This window comes from Apiospora marii (assembly GCF_038362585.1).
Source record: "Apiospora marii strain CBS 49790 chromosome Unknown utg000006l_segment0_segment0, whole genome shotgun sequence".
Classification (NCBI taxonomy): Eukaryota; Fungi; Ascomycota; class Sordariomycetes; order Amphisphaeriales; family Apiosporaceae; genus Apiospora; species Apiospora marii.
In genome coordinates, this window is record NW_027117378.1 from 956,401 (window position 1) to 976,730 (window position 20,330).

The window sequence follows — 20,330 nt, forward strand, 5'->3', positions numbered from 1 at the left end:
TTCCCCTCGGGTCAGGCCCAGCCTTACCTGTGCCGGTCGCTTTTTTCTTCGGGAATAGCCATGTCTCACCTTCTGAACCATTGATTCTCCCTCAGTTCTCCGGGAACCCGGTCGGCCAGCTGAAACTGACTTGTCATATCTCTGCACGCGCCATCCCTTTCCGCAGCACCCAACTCACGATGTCTCGTTGTCGGACGGTACAGAGTCTTTGAGCCAGCCTTACCACGTGGGTTTCGGTGGGCACTTGAGAAGCGCCCCAATGACCGGGCGGCGAGCAGTTCAGCTTCGACCCGTGACGCAAACATATCGCCAGATAGACTTCAATCTCGCGATGCCCTCCGCCGAGAATTGACTCTGGAAGGCGAAACCTCGCCTGTCCGAGTCGAAGTCTATTTTGTACGTGCATTGCGTGCTGACATACTCCCACTACAGGATGCATCACGGGATATCTCGAGACATGTCTACCCCTCTTTTTGGTCTTGACCCGACCGGAAGGTCAACAACGCCACTGTCTTTTCTTCTCCCAGCCTCCCTGGCTCTTTCGTCGCTACCGACACCTCGGTTCTGAGAAAGGTATCGCTTCTGAGCCGACCGGCCCGGCTTGTTAATAGGCGGATGGGGAATCAATTCACGAAGCGGGGTTGAGGGCCGCATTCCGTGGCCACCAATCGATAGAATCGCAACAAAATATACGGGTTTTGGTGTTATCTATGTTACTGGGGATTGGTGAATCCGCCGTGAATATTTGTGTGCGAACCAGATTCTCCCCTACCGTGGAGAGAGAGAAACAAGATTGTTGCACGTCGAGACTAGAAAGACCGAAAGTGACACCTAGGCCCTACCTGACAATACGTTTTGGTGAGCAGCCCCGACGCCGTCTCTCCGCATTGCTCCGCGACCCGACGGAAAGCTACAATCAACTCCACCTGAGCTCTAGCAACATACGTAATAGACGTTCAGCGCTAATTCACTCACTCACTCACCAATCGTAGCGAATCGCTGTCACCGCTGTCCCTCTAGCAACACCAACACCAAGTGAGACATTCGGGCATTACGAAACTGAAAAAAAGCAAGCAAGCAAGATGACTTCTTCATCGTCCGAGATCCAGACCTGGGAGGTGAAGGAGCCCTACCTCAAGCTCCACTGCAAGCTGGGCGAGGGCCCCTACTACGAGCGGGCGACCAACACGCTGCGCTTCGTCGACATCATTTCCAAGCGGCTGCACACGGTCGACTTGGCCCAGGGGCCCGGCTCGCTCGCCACGCAGCAGCTCGACACGCCCGTCTCGGTCACGGCCGACATTGCGGGGGTCGACCCGCGGGACAGGATCCTCATCGGCGCCAAGTATGGTATTGCGGTTCTTGATCGCAAGAAGGCGAGTGAGAAAAAGGATGCGTACGAGTACGTCGCCAAGTTCCATAAGATGAAGGATAACTTGCGGCTGCGCGGCAATGATGGGGCGGTCGATCCGCATGGGCGGTTTTGGTTGGGGACCATGACGGATTTCGAGTTGGGGCCTTTTCAGTCGGAGGGTGAGCTGCCTTTGCTTTGCTTTCCCTTCTCCCGTATTCATTGCAGTCTGGCGGAATGCGATGAGATTGTCAGATCGAATGGCGAGCCACCCAATTGAGCTGTATGGTTGGGTGTGTCGGGGGAGCGAAGTCGTATCCTCTGACACACACCCGCACCGCTACGATGGCAATGATGAGGATATAAGAGGCCCAGAATCGCTGGAAGCAACGCCCCTCATTCATCTATGTCTCATACGTGTAGACTCACCAAGCTAACCACTCCGGCCGCGCGCCCAGGCTCCGTCCACATGTTCACCGGCCGACAAGACTCGGTGGTGCTCAAGGAGGGCGTCACCATCCCCAACAGCGTGTCGTGGTCGCCCGACGGCCAGACCATGTACTTCACGCACTCGTCGGCCAAGGAGATCCTCGCCTACGACTACAGCTCCGCCGCCGGGTCCGCCGCCATCTCCAACGAGCGCGTCTTCTACGCGCACCAGGGGACCGGCGACCCCGACGGCCACCGCATCGACGTCGAGGGCAACCTCTGGACCGCGGTGTACGGCGAGTCGCACGTGCTCAAGGTGTCGGGCAAGACGGGCAAGGTGATTGGGGAGGTCAAGCTGCCGACGCAGAATATCACGTGCGTCGAGTTTGTCGGGACGGAGCTCTTTATCACGACGGCGGGCATGGAGGAGGGGGCTGGTACGGAGCAGGAGGTCGATTACAGCGGGGGGCTGTTCCGGGTCGATGTCGGGGTTGAGGGTGTGCCGCCGCATGAGTTCAAGCTCGACCTTTAGAGGTCTAGAGTGTGGCTAGTTGGCTTTATGTATATATGTCTGACGAGAGATGTGCCTAGTCATCCCCGTCGTTGGTAAAGTAGAGGAAGCTGAGATAAAAAAGAGGAAAAGAAATTAAGGTTTCCACGAGGGAAGAGCTCGAAAAAGAGAAAAAAGTGACCGCAGAGGGAGTTGAACCCTCTTGCCTTTAAGTATATGAATAAGAATACTACCGCTAGGCTACACCGGCCCGGTCAATAGAGGGATGTATTATTTTGACTTACATAGGAACACTGGTAGGGACTGGTTTGCCTGCATGGTTGGGTGAGCATACAAACTTTGGTGGCGCCATGGTTCGCCCAGCGGCTGATGTGGAGGGCGAAACACATCGAATCTCGACCGATTCGGGCTGCTGAACTGCTTCGCTCAAGAGAGTTCCCAAGATGGAGGAAAAGTTCGTTTCCTATGAGGTGGTCTGGGGAAATGAACCTTCAGGCCTTGCAGAAGAATGTAAGTACACCACAGGCAGCCTCCGTGCGGACTCAGGTTAGTCCCCTAAGCCTTGTGATCTGTATATGTTGGTGTTCTCGATCAACGGGTTTCATATTCACACCAGGGTCAAAGCCTGTGTGGGTCGGCGTATTGTTTTTGGTATTTGGGTGATGAAAGGGACCAACTGGCAATAGGACACCAAGACGTATGTATGAGGCAGCAGTTATCTCAAGCCCAGTTTTCTATCTGCACTATGTGAAGCTACACAAGGTCTTGTCCAACTCCCAAATTGAACAAAGAAGAAGGCAACCAAAATGTCAGATGGTCCAAGAAGATGCAGTGTCCTTCCTGTCTGATACGCACCGTGGTTGCATGCTGGTTGCACAAGAACGCCGAAGAACTTCTCGAGGCCCGAGGTGGCCAGCTCGAGCTCGAGCTCCCCTTGATAGCCCTGGTCCATCTCGAAACCCTCCATGAGCATCTCCACGTTGGCCAGCACGCTTTCGAGGTCAAGCGGGATGGGGTCACCGTGGGCGTCAAGGGGCTCGGCAGTCGGGAAGGGGCTTCCCTTAGTTGCGATCCTCCGTCTCACCATCCGACTCCTCCTCCTGCTTCAAGACGACGCCCTCGGGTGCCTTGTGGATGTTGAACAGAAGATCCTGTTGTTTGGCGGCGTCATCCATGTCGCCTCCCCACTTCTCCTGACACCACTTCTCCCACGTGATCTTGCCGTGGATGCTTTCGCCTGGACGAGATTTAGGAGGGCGTCGTCTGGGGCGACCTTCCTGCTTCACCACGACCTGGTTGCCCTTCTCCTTCTCAGGAGGCTTGCTGGCGTCGTTGTCCTTGTTCTTGTCGGCGTCGCTGTCCTTGTCGGCGTCGGCGTCGGCGTCGACCTTGACCTTGGAGGGGCCATGGCCAGTAGCGCCGTTGTCAGCAGCAGCGACAGGAGTGTCGATAATCCGTTTACCATTCTCCTCCTCCATGGTGGCGGGCCTGGTTAGTCCGGACTGTTGAGTTGGAGAGGTTCTGAACTCATCTTGCGGTTAGTTTGTTCACTTTCGTCGAGGGGCAAGGGGCGAGAGGCTATGGGATGGGGATGTTGTACGTACGGGTGTCTTGAGGGTGTTTGCTTTAGTGTTAGCGTTTGCTGACCTCGTATCTCTTGTCAGAAACTGTGATGCGTGTTAGCGATATATGAATTCAAAACAACATTACGGTAATATGTGCGCAGTGCTCAAGCACAATGAGAATGATTACTCACCCTTCAGGAATCGACCTTTTGGATCTCAGTCGGTTCTCTGTAGAGAAAGTCTGGTTCTTAACTTCACAAAAGCACAAGTGGTTGGTTGCCAGGTTGCTACTGCCCAAATGGTACAGAGTGGTGAGTGTGTGGGTGGGTGTATCTGTCATATCTGAACCTCTGAAGAACTGATTAAAATCCCATTGAATGGAATGGCATGTATGTCGGCGACAGTGAGGTACGAGATGCCACAGCCTCCTGAACAAGACCCCACCTCGGCGAGAGTGTGATAAGAACTACCATGGACTGCTGTAAGGATTCATGTCGGCGATGTTGCAAGGGTGTGGCCAACAACGGCGAAGTAGGACTCCTTATATCTCGTGTTATCACGCCGGACATGACCGTGGTTTGCCCCAAGGGGGCTATTGTATGAATGCTGGCCTGGCAGTTTGAACATATATAGACTTGCTGGCTGTCTGGGAGATGGTGCTCAGGGGCCCCCTTATTCTCGACAATACCACCAGACTCGGCAAGCGCTGACTTTGTACTACAAGGTGGCTAAAGATGTAAAGCAATCAGCTTCAGGATGGTTCTTCGAGGCTAAAGGGAGACTTATCATGACTGGTGCGAGCAATGGCATACTATATTGCCAATGTGTCACATAAAAAGTGACTTGTATGTGTTGCCAAGTTTGTGGTATCATTATTGTATTTGCCCCAATCCATGAGTAGGGGTATTTCGGTGGTTTGGGACTATGGTCTTTCATGCTTCTGGAAGGATAATCTTGCTAGTGCTTTGTGCGTGACATTATTCTCAAAGTATTGGGATACACAGTTTACAATTCTAAAGGATTTACAAGGTGACATATCACCTCTAGCTTTCAAAGCCTCATGTCTATCATCGACCTGACTTACCATTGTGCTGATTTGGCGGTTGCAAGCAAAGCAATGATATCAAACGTGAATCGGAAGAGAGCTTCATTCACACCATACTACGATGATATGGACCTCTCGGCCCACATGTCGCCAACCTTGGACGAACAAGGATGTCGCGCCGCGCCGCAGGGCGGCAGGCAAGCTCGACCTTTCGGGTCCTCATTCTCGGCAAGCGATCCTGTTTCGGGTACCGGCTGCATTTTTGTAGGACTTCGCCCCTCCCTACATGAAGAGCGGAGTTTCTTTGCCCAGGCCCAACTTGAATTCACGTGAGGTGTTTGCCCAGCATCAAATTGTACGGAGCCGTTGGTTCCCTAAGTCTTTCCAACCTTTCATCCCTTATCTGAATCAAGTGTCACGTCAAACATACTCAATAACCAGCGATGTCCGTCTCAGAAGATAGCCAGCCTACAGACCTGGGCGAGCGGCCTAAGGAAAAGATCCGACTGAAGGGCGTCGAGGAGACACTATTCTGCACGCTCCTGCCCAAGGCCCGGGACGCCGAGAGCCCGAACCCGGTCCTGGGCGACCCCTACGCCTCGCGGCTGATCGAGTCGTGCGACGTCGACCTCACGCGGTCGACATTCAAGGCCGTGGACAACGACCGGGCGACCCGGTGGGTGGTGAACCGGAGCATGACCTTCGACCGCTGGTGCCGGGACTTCCTCCAGCAGCACAAGGACGAGCCCGTCACCGTGCTCTACCTGGGCTGCGGCCTCGACTGCCGGGTCCACCGCGTGAACCGGGGCCGGCCCGACATGCGCTGGATCGACCTGGACCGGCCCCTGGTCATCGATCTGCGGCAGCGGCTGATCCCGCAGGCGCCCCTGGGCGACTACCACCTACGCACGCTCGACATCACGGCCGCGGGCTGGCTGCAGGACATTCCCGCGGACCGGCCGACGCTCATCATGGGCGAGGGCCTGTTCATGTACCTGACCCCGGCCCAAGTCGAGGCCCTCGTGCGCGAGCTGGTCGAGCACTTTAGCGAGGGGGGCGGCGGCGAGATCCTCCTGGACACGGTCTCGAACCTGTACGTGAAGTACACCGACCACGTCGCGCTGCTCAAGGCCAGCGGCGCCAAGTGGCGGTGGGGCACCGACGACGCGCGCGAGGTCGAGGCGTTCCACCCGCGGCTCCGGCTGCTCGAGCACGTCCGCTCCGCCGACTACATGGGCAACAAGGCGTTCGGGCAGAGCCAGGTGCCGCTCTTTGGGGAGGACGTCGCGGGCGTGCTCAAGATGGCGCTGGCGTCATTGTCGGGCAGTAACAGCGCCTTTGGGCAGAACGCGCGGTTTGCTTTTGCTAGAGCGGATGAGTCTGGACAGTCGACGGCGACATCCTAGTATCACGGGTATGGAGTTGAGGCTCTACCGTATGTATTGCCTGTATGTATTCAGCGGGGCATGATTGGTTGCTCTGTGTGGGGACGAAAGGCGGGTCGATGCTATCTCAGATCAGTATGGAGCTTGACCAGATTACAGAGCTGTGAGGAATCTACATGCATAGCTTGGTGCACTGCCTTGAGCAATCACTGAATACAAGATCCCGGAATGATTCGAGTCAAACAACAATTGCTCTCGAGCATGTAGCCGCTTTCGACTTGGTGGGTTAATCTGTTGCGCCAAGCATATCCACGACAGCGACTCCCCCAATTATATCTGGAAACGGAAGGCATAGCTCATGTTATGTAAGTCGATGAAACTATGCGAAACAGCGTTCCATGTGGTGTATATTGATCAAATTGACATGACCGGGTACATGCAAGTAGTCCGGTACATGTGAAGAACCATTGGTGAGCCCTGCCAGCTGCCGGGCAGGTGCAGCTGAGGACAAGCTGAGCACGCCAAGCCAGGGATGCAAACCTTATCTTGCCGGGGCCGGCGACGGGGGGAAGTGTCGACCAACAAGCGCCCGCTGAAGATCAAGAGGGGTTGGCCATCCTCCTCTTCAAGGAAGTAACCTGTTCGCCAAGGTCGTCAAGTCGTACGATTCCTACATATCTCCTTCCCCCCTTGGTTCCCACCAATGTCCTCGATACGGTTCGGCACCTCTCTGCTCTCAACTACCAGACACCACTCCGTCATCAACTACTCCCGTATCGTCATCCGGCCCACAATACTCACCCAGGCCTCTCGTCTTACTAGCGCTGCTGCATTCGCTCCGCGCTACTGTTCCTCCTCCAAAGACTCATCATCACCACCACCCACCTCGCACAAGGACAGTGCCTGGCGCAAGATGGCCGACGAGAAGCAGATGCCCCACTACCTGAAGCAGGACCACGACCGGGTCTTTGACCACAACCGGGCGTGGGCCGCGGCGCAGGAGCAGCGGGACCCGGGCTACTTCGCCAAGCTGTCCGAGGGCCAGACGCCCGACTACCTGTGGATCGGGTGCAGCGACTCGCGCATCCCGGCCGAGCAGATTGCCGGCCTGGCCCCCGGCGAGGCGTTCGTGCACCGCAACATCGCGAACCTGGTGCCCAACAACGACCTCAACGTCATGGCGGTCCTGGACTACGCCGTGCGCCACCTGCACGTCAAGCACATTGTCGTGTGCGGGCACTACGGCTGCGGCGGCGTGAAAGCCGCCATGACCCCCAAGGACCTCGGCATCCTCAACCCCTGGCTGCGCAACATCCGCGACGTCTATCGGCTGCACGAGGAGGAGCTCGACGCCATCAAGGACGAGGAGGCCCGCTACAACCGCCTGGTCGAGCTCAACGTCGTCGAGAACTGCCGCAACGTCGTCAAGATGGCCGCCGTCCAGCAGTCATACGCCGAGAACACGTACCCCATCGTGCACGGCTGGGTCTTCGACTTCCACAACGGCCTGCTCAAGGACCTCAACGTCGACTTCGAGTCCATGCTGGAGAAGATCCAGAAGATCTACAACCTCACCAACTGAGCCATTGGGTTGACTGACAGTTGGGAGCTTTCATTTGGTTAGGCATCATGGTGGTTTTTTTCGAAGACAGGAAAGGAAAGAAGAAGGGAGGGAAAAAGGGATTGTTTGGTTGTGTGTGGGGACCTCCCTGCGTTTCAATTCCCAATTATATCTGAAACTTGACTAGCTTACCTAGTTCAAGTCATTGGCGGGCGCTATGGGATGAAAATGAGATGCCATCGTGGGGTTGATGGCTCTGGGTCGGAAAAGGGTACGGATATTATAGAAATCAGTCGCAAAAATAGAATGTGAAGTTATTTCATTATCAGAATATAGCAATCTTGCTCAGTTAGCCCTCATTGATTGAGTCATTTACCTGACTCGATGTTACATCCAGGGCTGAATTAGGGTTGGAGATCAACTTGCAGTTCCATGTGAGCAGAGTTTGGTTCGATTATGTAAGAACATTTACGTATCTGCTTTTTGATTGCGAGGAATAAAGGATCCTGGAGGAACTGCGCCGCTTGAGAGTCATTAGATCCCCGTCCGTATGCGGACATTCAGTTCGTACTATACTACAAGGCATCATCATCCCTCCGAGTTTTCCCGGCGTGGGTTTGCCTCCCACCGTTCTAACGCCAGCAACGCCAATAACCATCATATCACATACAGGAGAAGGGGTGTTCGCTCAGTGGCGAATCCTCTTCCGAAAGGGGGGAAAGGAGGACAGGACAGACCCGCCACGGTTACGAGTCCACACGGTAGCTGACCAGCGTCTCTACCCGGTGGTTGGTCGTGCTGAAACTCCGCAGCTGGACCTTCTCGCCATTGGCAATCTCCTTGGCGTCGCTGTCGCCCCACTCGACGGGCACCTCGCTGTCGGCGTCGGCGTAGACCAGCACGTTGAAGGTGTATGTGCTCTGGAGCTGGGGCAGGAAGGTGACGGTGGCGGTGATCTGGCGGAAGAGCGCGCGGATCTCGTCCTGGATCTCCTCTTCCGTCTTGTTGGTGTCGGCCACGATCTTCTTGCCGCCCTCGGACTCGTTGTTCTCATCGCCTCCCTCGGCCGCCGCCGCCGCTGCCGCTGATTTGGAGGATTTCGACTTGCTGGATTTCTTGGCGTCCTTGTTGAAGATGTCGACGTCGAACTGCCACCGCTCGACGTGCTCGCCCGTCTCCTTGTCGGTGATGACAATGACCAGCTTGCTGATCTTGCCGTGCTGCATCCAGCGGTCCAGCTGGCTCATGATCTTCTTGATGTAGGCCTTAACCTGGTCGTCGGCCGACACCAGCATGTTGAGGCCATACTTCTTGACCTGGATGAAGTCCTCGGCCGGGTACACGCCGCGCTGGAAGAGGATTGTGTTGATAGAGTAGTGAAACTAGAGCAGGCGCGAGGTTTCTGTTAGATTGGATGGCCAATGGCGCATATCACACATGATATGCAGCGGGTTACGACGAAGGGTCGGGTGGATGGATAAGGTCTTACGAATTCGGCCACCAGTTTGGAGCTGCCCTTCAGAGACAGCTTGTGGACTTTGGTCTTCTTCTCGTCGCCTGACTTGGACTTCTTGATCTTGTCTGCCATTGTTGCGTCTTCGATGGTGGAATGGGGTCGGTGCGGGTATCCGTTGTCGCAAGTGTCGGTTGGTGGGCTGGGGTAGAAATCTATGTGCTGTCACTACCGACTTCAGATTGTTTACTTGCACCCTCTACGATAAATGGCGGGGTGATTATGACAGGGATGGCCAGGGGCACTTATGCCTTGAGTGCATCTTTATGCAGCAAGCGAAGCGCTAAGCTGCGCTAGCAGTGGGGAGCCGATAAGATAAGAACTTTTTCCAAAATTTCAATCAATTGCGATTGCGGCTAGTGGTAAAGTTGGTGGATTGGATCAGCGATACGGCAGGGTCCCGAACTTTTTGCATTGCGATCAAGTCGCTCTTCTGTAGTCTTGTCAAATTTCCAGTTTCTACTGCCAGATTGCAGTTTATACACACCAGACTGCATCCAGTGAGAGACTGCTAATTCGCCCATCATGTCTAAGCGTACTCTCGAAGAAGTCGAGGACGATGCGACCTTGTCGCGCAAGAAGTCCAAGAAGGACAAGAAGGCGAAGAAGGACAAGGTCGCCGCCCCCGTCGAGGAGTCTGAAGCCCCCGTCGCCCCTGCCGAGGATGCTATGGATGTAGACTCCGAAGCCAAGGTGGAGAAGAAGGAGAAGAAAGAAAAGAAGAAGGACAAGAAGTCCAAGAAAGACAAGAAGGAGAAGAAGTCCAAGACGGAAGACGAGTCCGCCGTCGAAGCCGAGAGCACTCCCAACGGCGATGCCGCCGTCAGTAACGAGGCCAGCGCCGTTGAGGAAGAGGAGGTGAAGCCCAAGAAGGAGAAGAAGGACCAGAAAGAAAAGAAGAGCAAGAAGAGCAAGACGCAAGACGCGGATGCTGAGGTTGCGACAAACGGCGCCGCGGTAGTCGGCCGCAACACAAACGGTGCCGCTACCAACTATGTACAAAGCGCCTCCCTGACCGCTCTGCCCGAGTCCGAGATCGAGGCTTTCCTCAAGGCGAACGAGACCAACATCACAGACCCGTTAGCGGAGGCCGGCAAGCCAGCCCTCCGACCCATCACCGAATTCAGCCACCTTCCCTCGACGAAGTTGACGTCCCAGCAGCCTTTCAAGGCCTTCAAGTCACCAACTCCTATTCAATCTGCCTCGTGGCCCTTCGGTCTCTCTGGCCGGGATATTGTCGGTGTCGCCGAGACTGGATCAGGAAAGACCATTGCTTTCGGTCTGCCCCTGGTTGAGGAGGTGCTGAAGATGCCCAAGCTTGGCAAGAACGAGAGCCGTATCCGTGCCGTGGTTGTTAGTCCCACCCGCGAGCTGGCTATGCAGTCCGCGGAGCAGCTGGAGAAGCTGGCCGCGACTGTCGGCCTGTCGACCGTCTGTGTTTACGGTGGCGCCTCCAAGGACACGCAGCGCAACCTGCTGCGCAAGGCCGACATCATTGTCGCGACGCCCGGACGCCTCAAGGATTTCCTCGAGGAAGGGTCCATATCGCTGTCGAGCGCCAGCTTCGCCGTGCTGGACGAGGCCGACCGCATGCTGGACAAGGGTTTCGAGGACGACATCAAGCTGATCCTGGGCAAGTGCCCGGCCAAGGAGAAGCGCCAGACCCTCATGTTCACCGCGACATGGCCGCAGGAAGTGCAGGCTCTTGCGTCCACCTTCATGAAGTCGCCCGTCCAGGTCCGCATTGGCGGCAACAAGTCCGGCGACCTGCAGGCCAACATCCGCATCGAGCAGCGCGTCGAGGTCTGCGATCCCCGCGGCAAGGAGCAACGCGTCCTGCAGATCCTCAAGCAGCAGCCCAAGAACGAGCGCGTCATCGTCTTCTGCCTCTACAAGAAGGAGGCCACCCGTGTCGAGGAGTTCCTGGGTTCGCGCGGCATCAATGTCGTCGGCATCCACGGTGATTTGCGCCAGGAGCAGCGTACCCGCAGTCTGGAGGCTTTCAAGAAGGGCGATAAGAACGTCCTGGTCGCCACCGATGTCGCTGCACGTGGTCTGGATATCCCCGATGTCAAGTTGGTTCTCAACGTCACGGTATGTTGTTTTACTCAATTCTTTTTGTACCTGAGAGAAGACGGGTAAAAAATACTGTGAAACGGATAACTGACCATTTTTCAAATAGTTCCCCTTGACCATCGAAGACTACGTTCACCGAATCGGTCGTACCGGCCGAGCCGGCAAGAACGGCCTCGCTATTACGATGTTCACTGAGCACGACAAGGCGCATTCCGGAGAGTAAGTTTCTCTGCCCCTTCCTTGTGTAACTCCGACGGCTCGTCAAGTTGCCAAAACGGCAACTTCATTTACTAACACGCACAACCAGATTGGTCAACATCCTGAGGCAAGCAAACCAGCCCGTACCGGAAGAGCTCATGAAGTTCGGCACCACGGTGAAGAAGAAGACGCACGGCACCTACGGCGCCTTCTTCAAGGACGTCGACATGACCAAGAAGCCCACCAAGATCACTTTCGACTAGATTTTGGCAGCTGGGGCCACTTAATTTATTTATATATTGTTGGTCTTTGTAGCGGGAGGAAATGCCTCGCGATATAGACACTTGATGACTGCACCTTATTGACGGTCCGGCTTGTCCGTCTCTAGAGTTAGAATATTGTTGTTATATAGACTCTACTACACGATTACGAAGAGAAAGCGACACAGCATTCAACCACTTCCCCGTATCGAGCGGTAACACTCTAGGAGGTAACGGCGCTCCATGTACGCACTGCAGGCAAAATTGGTGTTAGATCAGTTCATTGGTGTTTTGGGAAGGGAAAATATAAATAGGAAGAATCAAACAAAACAAAACTTACACGAGCCCAACATACGGCAGCGCCAACGCACACACCGTGAAGAGGTCCTTGAAGATGTGACTCGACACGCCGCCGACGCGGACCCCGCAGAGCGAAAGGACCTGCCACAGCACGGCCGTGGACGCGACGTAGATGCCCATGCTGCCGCGAGCGACGACGTCGGCCCAGAAGGCGAAGCGGACCTTGCCGGCCGAGGCGCGGTCGAAGTAGCGGCGGATGAAGGCGCCGCTCCAGGCGATGCGGCCGAGCATGTTGACGGCGTTGGCGTAGACGAGGCCCGGGGCGCCGAGGTCGAGGACCTTGAGGGTGACGAAGCCGGCGGCGGCGAAGGCGACGCTGAAGGAGGCCATCCAGAGGCTTTGGCGGTGGACGTCGGCGCGCGTGGCCACGGAGCTCACGAAGGCTTCGGCGATGCCGTTGAGGGCCAGCAGGGGGAGGTAGAGGCAGTACTGGGCCAGGACGAGGCCGGTGCCGCTGGCGGCCCAGGCGGGCCCGGCGATTAACTGGACAAGCAGGGGGGCGCCGAAGGGGCCTAGGGTCAGGATGAGGAGGGAGAGGAGGAGGTAGGCGTGCAGGATCGAGACGAGGTCGGTGCGGGCTTTGGCGAGGGCCTGCTGGGTCGGGACGGACGGGTTGTGTTGTGCCGGTTCTGTTGTATTATCGTCCCTCTTCTCCTTGGTGGTGCTAGCAGTAGCGGCGGCCGTAGGCTTTGCTTCGTTACCGTCGTCGTCGGACGGGGTCGCGGCGAGGAGCTTGCTGAAGTAGTTGCGGCTGCTCTCCTCGACGGGCTGGAAAACGAGCCGGGCCAGGAGCGAGCCGTAGTTGTTGGCGAGCGCGTAGACGCCCTGCGCCTGGGGGTTCGACAGGATGGAGACGAGGAAGGTGTCGCCCTGCGTTAGGATGTGCTTCACGAGCGACTGCGCCGTCATGCTTGCTGCGAGATTCAGTGTTGGCCTGTAGAAGTAGCCCAATGCATAACCGTTGTTGCTGCCGCTGGACGGCACTGAGACTTGGTCGTCCGACTTCTTTTCCTTCTTCTTGTCGGCCGCCGTAGACGACTGTGCGATCTGCCTGGGCAACAGCGAGAACCCTTCCGCCGACGCCAGCCACCAACCGTACCCAAAGTAGACTCCCGACAGCCCGAGCCCGTACCCGAGCTGGCCGAGGGCGAAGGGCAGGGCGCCCCAGTCGTAGCCGCGGCGCCAGGCCCAGCTGGCGGCCCCGAAGGTGACGGCGCACCGGACAAAGGTGGCGTACGACTCGGCCACGGCGCGGGGTCCGAACCGGAGGCGGTGCTGCAGCACCACGAACGCGGGCTCCGACAGCAGCTCGACGACCGCCGCCAGGCCGTAGATGTACAGCGCCGTGTCCAGGTGCGGGGTCGCGGCCGTGGCGGCGTCGACGTATTTCAGGTAGGCGCCGCCGAGGCCGACCGCGGCGGCCAGGCCCAGGACGAGGGCGAGGTGGCCGACGTTGACGACGGACTGGCTGTCCTGGGCCGAGTCGTGATTCTTGTTCTTGCTCTTGTCATCATCTTGGTCGGTCGATGTGGTCGTGGTGGGGCCTTGTCGCTGGATGGCGACTCGGAGGCTTTCGCGGGCGAAGAAGAGGACCGAGAGGTAGTAGACCTCGAGCTGGGTCGAGACGCCGAGCAGCTGCGCCGTGAGGAAGCGCAGGAGGAGCTGGTTCGCGACGAAGGTCACGGCGCGGGATGCCACCTGCAGGATGATCAGGAGCGAGGCGCCGCGGACGGCCGAGCCTTGCGATTGTGATGTGGTGGAGGAGCCCATTGCCGCGGGCGGGGCTTGACTACTGTCATGGCTGGTAGTCTCCCCGGTTCCTCCCATTCTGAACAAGGGATTCGTGTGTGTGAAGGGGGCAATTGCAATTCAGGCTTTCAGGGATGACCAGACGCGGATAGCGACGTGTCTGATGTCGTCAATGTGGGGTACCATGCTTAGTGACTGCCCTCTAAACCAATCAATAAGCCTAGCAGCCCAGGACCTGGTGCCTGGCGAAATATGTTCCATCATTCCGCACTTGCTTCACTGCAAATTGCCTAACAGCGGGCATTTCTACGAAGAATTGACCATCTGAACGGCTATGAAAGTATTGGAAGCACATGTGTTGATTTTGGTGAATAATATCGAATGTTTGGATGCGGAATGATGTAACTGCCCGTGGGAAAGAACCACCTGCCGCCCAACGCCTCGGCACGCCCTTCCCCCACCAGGATCAGGATCATCGGCCTTCCCGGCGTTTTATGGCTAGTACCTAGGTGATTCCAAATCTTCCTTACCAGATCACCGGGTCTGGGGATGATGTTACAGTGAGAGCGAGCTGATCACGAGGCTAGAACAGGGACCTTCAGCTCCTGTCGACACGAACCCAGAATACTGTAGGTCGTCGTCGTTCCACCTTGCACCCGTCCCTCTGGCCACCCGCAAGGTTCGGGGCCCGGCTGAACCTACTCAGAGCTACGAAACGTACGATGTCATTCCGTTGATATGGTACACTTGGTGGGCCACTTTTACATGCATTGCTCCTGTCTAGACTTCTGCTGACTGGTCAATTGATGCCAGCAAGGCTCTCTCAGGAGCGGCGGCTTATCAGACTATTCAGGCCTACCTTTTTCGGCCCAGTGCTGTCGTGGAGATCCTCTCACTTCCCGCATTTAGGAATCGTCTGTATACAAACAGGCTCAAGCAGTAGGCCGGACTAGGCTAACACACCTTGAACCTACCTGGGGACTGGAAACTCATCAGGGACCGTTCAATCCATGACTCGCTCGGTGGCAGTCTGGGGGGATTCTTGGAAACTAAATGTGGATCTCGCCGAGAATTAGGCCTGGCCTGGGGATGATTTGGGGGAGTTGGGGTAGAGATTTCCCCAACTGCAACTTTGCGGGGCATGGGACTGGCCCCCGGCGGTGTTCCAGACTCTTTCTTCCACTTTGTTCTGACAGCAGCAAGTCATTCATCCTCCAACCCCTAGACCGATGCGGATGGTTACATCTGCCAGAGAGCAAACGTAACATATACCTATATTTAAGCTATCTATATTCCAAAGACTAATGGTATGTCAAGCCAGAGGAGAGGGAGAGCAATGATTCAATATGATCTTTTTCGCCTGTATTCCTCTAGTATTAAATCCGTCCTGTCGGTGCCCTGCTAGCATTACCTTGACGGCGACCAACGACGTGCCAAGTTTCTTGTCGCATCACTGTATCACGATCATGAGGGGTCGGCAATTTGGGGTTCAAGCGGGGAACAGAGATGCTGCTGACTCTTGGTCTCGGCGCTTTTCCTCCTCATGAACAGGTGTGTCCTTGGCACGCGGCACTCGCCAACTCACCGCGCTCTTAATACCTCAGTCCCCTGGAGTTACGGGCGCGAACGAGCTCAAAGTGGCAGGGGGCGGCGAACTCGCATCATGTCGGCCGAGTCCACCTCGCTGGTCACGGGGACAGAAATACAGGGTAAGTTCCAGCAGCTAAGCTACGTTACCAGCAGAGGCCCCGCCCAGTCGAGGTGTATGTGCTCGATGGTTCCTTTGCGCATTGAACGCTTCTGTGCCCACGACTGCCCCGGCGTTAACATGTAGCATACGATTCCCTGAGGTGCGCTTCCCGACCTGATGGCATCATGGAACGAGCTTTTCTTCAGCTCTACTATTAGCCCCCAAGTCGAAAAGGGCCGGGGGGTCATGGGGAAGGATCCTAGCCTGCTGACGGAACAATGCTAAGCACCCTAAGCTTTGCGTGGCACGGATTGGTCGCTGTTTCCATCGCGCGTTTGCCCCTTGTCAGTCCAAATCAAGACTCTCATGGTACCTTGGCACTTTTGCCGCGTTCAGCCAAGGCCCCTGTTCGAATCGAAGCAGTGTTCATACAAGAAATATCTAATACGTACGTCCCATACAGCCGCTTAGCTACTTCCGCAGCTATGCAAATGAGCCCAGGACCGCCTAATCTACTAATGTGCAATTACTGCTAGAGGAAACGGAGTGGACTGGCTTGGACGCGGAGGCGCGTGGTGAAAATGCTTAGGTCGAGATCTAAGCTCGTTCTGTTCGATGCCGTCCCAGAGCTAGAGCGACAGTAGCATGCTTTTTTTCTTCCCTTCCGCATGTCGACAACCGCCACCCGCCGGTCTGGTGCGATGATGGCTATGCTGAAAGATGTCTTACTTCCACTGGCGTATCAAGTTGACAGAGGCTCTTTCTGAAGTGCAGTGATATGCATGCCTTGCCTCAAATGACATGCACGTTGGAAATGAATGGGTGTTGAGGTTGACAAATTACACTGACTGCGTCTTGATGTGGTTGAGAGAGAGCTAGGCCGACTTGAGCCTGGTGTTGACTCCAGGTTTCACCGACCGACTCAGGGTTTCTGCCCGCCCATTGGCCTCTCCTCTTCTGGTGTTACCCATCCAGGACCGCGACGGAACTCCAATTACCCTGGGAGAAGGCGACTTTGCAGCCCAAGAATCGGTCCGGCCGCGTCCATTTCTGCAAGCCCTCGTGATCGACAGCAGCCAGCTATTTTGCCGTCGGGAGGCTAAGGTGGCTTCTCGTTGGCTCTCTCACCGCGGGCCTACTCATGCGTAGTTGCTATGCAAGCATCCACAATGCCGCCGATATAGCACCTTATATAGCGCGGGTCCGGGGTTCCAATGCTCTACCCCGGACCAAAGTTCTAAGAGCTCATTACCCCAGTTCCCGGTCTGGAGAGGATGGGGGATACTACCTACTAGACTGGATGGAGGGGGGAACGAGCTTACTTCCACCTTCCCTGCAACGCGCGCGTGGTGCCGCTATGATGCGCCAGGTAGCCCTGCAGGCCATGTTCTAGCAGGATGAAACCTTCTGGCAGGATTCGTGTCTGGCACACATGCACACCTGGCCTAGCCAACCAGTCTGTGTTATATAAGGCCTGGACGTTTCCCCATCATTGCTCGACGGCTTCAGAGTTGGGATTCTTTCAAGCATCACTCTTCGATATATATCACTATATCATTAGCCACCTTTCCTATTCTACCATTGAAACATAGCCCAACATGGTCAGGTTTCCGGGAAAGCCCGAACATGAAGAGGGCAAGGCATGGCCTGCCATTGCGATCGGCATGTTCGTCGCCTTTGGTGGTGTACTATTCGGGTGCGTTACTACCAACACGCTGGACTTGCGCTGTTAGCTGGGCATACTTACTGACCGGCCCCTTTCAGTTACGACACAGGAACCATCAGCGGTATCCAAGCCATGGACTACTGGCAAACACTATTCTCTACCGGTTACGTCAACTCCCAAGGCCACTTGGATGTGTCGCCGGCGCAGTCATCGGCCGTGGTCTCGATTCTCTCGGCCGGCACCTTCTTCGGTGCCTTGAGCTCTCCCGCTTTCGCTGACACCATCGGTCGTCGCTATGCTCTCATCTTCTCTTGCATGGTCTTCAACCTGGGCGTCATCCTCCAGACCGCCGCCGTCGCGCTGCCGCTCTTCCTGGCGGGCCGCTTCTTCGCCGGTCTGGGTGTCGGTCTTCTGTCAGCCGTCGTGCCCCTCTACCAGTCCGAGACGGCGCCCAAGTGGATCCGCGGCGCCATCGTCGGCGCGTACCAGTTCGCCATCACCATCGGCCTGCTCCTGGCCGCCATTGTCGACTACGCCACGCAGAACCGCCAGGACACCGGCTCGTACCGCATCCCCATCGCGGTGCAGTTCGCGTGGGCCATCATCCTGATCGGCGGCATGCTGGTCCTGCCCGAGACCCCGCGCTTCCTCGTCAAGAAGGGCAAGTACGAGCAGGCCGTCCGCTCGCTCTGCAAGCTGCGCCGCCTCACGCCCGAGTCGGCCTCGATCCAGGCCGAGCTCGAGGAGATCCGCGCCAATCACGAGTTCGAGATGACCCTCGGCAAGGCGAGCTACATCGACTGCTTCCGGGGCGCCATGCTCAAGCGTCAGCTCACCGGTATGGGCTTGCAGGCTCTTCAGCAGTTGACCGGTATCAACTTTATCTTCTACTATGGCACTCAGGTAAGGCAGACACACTTAGACCCGGACATTGAGCACAAAGCTAACCTCCCTGGTCCACAGTACTTCAAGAACTCGGGCATCACCAACGCCTTCACCATCCAAATGATCACGTCCTGCATCAACGTCGTCTCGACTCTTCCCGGTCTGTGGGCTGTTGACCGATTCGGACGCCGACCTCTTCTGCTGTGGGGCGCCGTCGGCATGTGCGCCAGCCAGTTCCTAGTCGCCATGCTGGGCACCACCACCACGAGCCAGGACGGCGCGGGCAACATCATCGTGCACAACGTGGCGGCGCAGAAGGCGGGCATCGCCTTCGTCTGCATCTACATCTTCTTTTTCGCGTCGACGTGGGGCCCGCTGGCGTGGGTGGTGACGGGCGAGATCTTCCCGCTCAAGAACCGGGCGCGCGGGCTCAGCATGACGACGGCGACCAACTGGCTGCTCAACTGGGCCATCGCGTACGCGACGCCGTACCTGGTCAACTACGGGCCCGGGTACGCCAACCTGCAGTCCAAGATCTTCTTCATCTGGTTCGGCTGCTGCTTCATCTGCATCGCGTTCGTCTACTTCTTCATCTACGAGACCAAGGGCCTCTCGCTCGAGGAGGTCGACGAGCTCTACGCCGAGGTCAAGCTCGCCAACAAGTCGGCCCAGTGGACGCCGACCAGCACGTTCCGCCAGCGGAAGCAGAGCGGTGCGGGCGGGGTTGGGGGCGAGGGGGTCATCGCGGGCGAGAAGATTGCGCATGCGCACGAGGACGAGGTGTAATGCGTTTCCACATGCGCAGATCAAGACTTGTCTTATGTGAGAAAGGATGGGAGTGCTCATCCAGGGCTGGGTTGGGTGTTTGGTTATTGGAGTTTATGATACCACGATGAATGATGTGAGATATATATGCGAGATGCACATACAGAGAGACAGACGGAGAGAGATAGATTGAGATGTAGAGTAATATCTAATCTACTTCAACATCATGCTTTCTATTATTTGCGTGACGGTGACTGTAGGAGGTCCGGCACGCATCAATTCTGCTCAGACCAATCACAGTAGTGCTCATGATCGGGACTCAGTTGACAGGTGACTGCTGCCACTTGGATAGGGATGGCGAACCCTGCCTTCCTGTAGCAGGGCAAGTCGATTGTGCACGTTTCTGGCTCTCAGTTCGCATATAGGGATGAGGATGCGACCACCCTTTCCTCAATCCTCGGGCGCGACTAGATCGCAACCGTCACGGGTATCATGAACAGACATCGGCAATGAGTTCAAGGTATGTACTTGGTCGTAGCAACAGGAACGCAGTCCATATGTGCGGCGCCTCGGTGCAGGGCGACACCGGCCGGCGCCGATACGACCGTTCAGGGCCCTCTAGTTGTAGTCAAGTCGGACACCTCACCGGTATTACGATACCGATCGAAAAGCTCCGGTTTTGGGGCACGCGGCGGTCGGCAACCGGGAGTTCTGGTGTGGGAGTCGAGAGGCGGAGACGGAACGGGTGACAGGCTGGTGCTACGGAGGGACCCGATCCAGGAACAGCTTGGCAAGGATGCGTTGTCGGGTCCGCCACTGCATGCCCTCGACGTGCGGGCGACTTCGGGCGGTGGCGTATATCAGATCTTGTTGGGCAACGGATGCTGAGGTTGGTGTTTGTTGCTCGTTGCAGTTCTGGCGGGTGGCTTGCCAGCAGCAGCGGCCATTAGACTCTCGGGGGAAGTAGGCTCATTGGGGGGTTGACTTCACATACACACATCCACACACACATATTCCCCCTAGCTATATCTGTCGACGTATATGCAACTCTTCGGAGCGCCATCGAAGCGGCTTCGGCGGGGGGGTTGGTACGAGAGAAGCCAAGGGAAGGCAACGCGCGAGCATGCATTACCATCCCTTTCCTCCTCCTCCGGATCATGGCGGTCGCGTCATAGCGGGATTTGGCCCGGTTCTGTTTTGCGACGAGAGGAAAAGGGGAGCTGCCGTTTTCGCGTCGCAATTCAAGCACGTCGTCGGCCACGCTAATCAGTGCTGCCAAACAGTACAACCATTTCCTTCTTCGCCGTCGAATGCACGCTAT

At 56.6% G+C, this 20,330-nt stretch overlaps 8 protein-coding genes across 8 annotated transcripts; 5 read left to right on the top strand and 3 right to left on the bottom strand.

Moving 5' to 3' along the window:
- Positions 1–1,082: 1,082 nt before the first annotated feature.
- PG985_010043 (uncharacterized protein) lies at positions 1,083–2,312 on the top strand (the record flags this gene model as incomplete). The annotated part of the gene is made up of 2 exons (XM_066829811.1): positions 1,083–1,533; positions 1,810–2,312. 2 exons carry the CDS (start codon positions 1,083–1,085, stop codon positions 2,310–2,312), a joined length of 954 nt encoding a protein of 317 aa, XP_066682201.1.
- A 1,040-nt stretch (positions 2,313–3,352) lies between these two features.
- On the bottom strand, positions 3,353–3,769 carry PG985_010044 (uncharacterized protein; the record flags this gene model as incomplete). The annotated part of the gene is made up of 1 exon (XM_066829812.1): positions 3,353–3,769. The coding sequence occupies one exon, from the start codon at positions 3,767–3,769 to the stop codon at positions 3,353–3,355; it is 417 nt and encodes a 138-aa protein (XP_066682202.1).
- Positions 3,770–5,344: 1,575 nt separating this feature from the next.
- PG985_010045 (Tetracenomycin polyketide synthesis O-methyltransferase TcmP) lies at positions 5,345–6,307 on the top strand (the record flags this gene model as incomplete). Its single annotated transcript, XM_066829813.1, has 1 exon — positions 5,345–6,307. The coding sequence occupies one exon, from the start codon at positions 5,345–5,347 to the stop codon at positions 6,305–6,307; it is 963 nt and encodes a 320-aa protein (XP_066682203.1).
- A 682-nt stretch (positions 6,308–6,989) lies between these two features.
- On the top strand, positions 6,990–7,868 carry PG985_010046 (carbonic anhydrase; the record flags this gene model as incomplete). The annotated part of the gene is made up of 1 exon (XM_066829814.1): positions 6,990–7,868. The coding sequence occupies one exon, from the start codon at positions 6,990–6,992 to the stop codon at positions 7,866–7,868; it is 879 nt and encodes a 292-aa protein (XP_066682204.1).
- Positions 7,869–8,593: 725 nt separating this feature from the next.
- Positions 8,594–9,435, bottom strand: PG985_010047 (HORMA domain protein; the record flags this gene model as incomplete). Its single annotated transcript, XM_066829815.1, has 2 exons — positions 8,594–9,229; positions 9,337–9,435. The coding sequence occupies 2 exons, from the start codon at positions 9,433–9,435 to the stop codon at positions 8,594–8,596; spliced, it is 735 nt and encodes a 244-aa protein (XP_066682205.1).
- Positions 9,436–9,885: 450 nt separating this feature from the next.
- On the top strand, positions 9,886–11,897 carry PG985_010048 (ATP-dependent RNA helicase DBP3; the record flags this gene model as incomplete). The annotated part of the gene is made up of 3 exons (XM_066829816.1): positions 9,886–11,454; positions 11,543–11,655; positions 11,744–11,897. The coding sequence occupies 3 exons, from the start codon at positions 9,886–9,888 to the stop codon at positions 11,895–11,897; spliced, it is 1,836 nt and encodes a 611-aa protein (XP_066682206.1).
- A 188-nt stretch (positions 11,898–12,085) lies between these two features.
- Positions 12,086–14,081, bottom strand: PG985_010049 (oligosaccharide translocation protein RFT1- variant; the record flags this gene model as incomplete). The annotated part of the gene is made up of 2 exons (XM_066829817.1): positions 12,086–12,146; positions 12,235–14,081. The coding sequence occupies 2 exons, from the start codon at positions 14,079–14,081 to the stop codon at positions 12,086–12,088; spliced, it is 1,908 nt and encodes a 635-aa protein (XP_066682207.1).
- A 3,210-nt stretch (positions 14,082–17,291) lies between these two features.
- On the top strand, positions 17,292–19,030 carry PG985_010050 (uncharacterized protein; the record flags this gene model as incomplete). The annotated part of the gene is made up of 2 exons (XM_066829818.1): positions 17,292–17,389; positions 17,458–19,030. 2 exons carry the CDS (start codon positions 17,292–17,294, stop codon positions 19,028–19,030), a joined length of 1,671 nt encoding a protein of 556 aa, XP_066682208.1.
- Between the last annotated feature and the right edge of the window lie 1,300 nt (positions 19,031–20,330).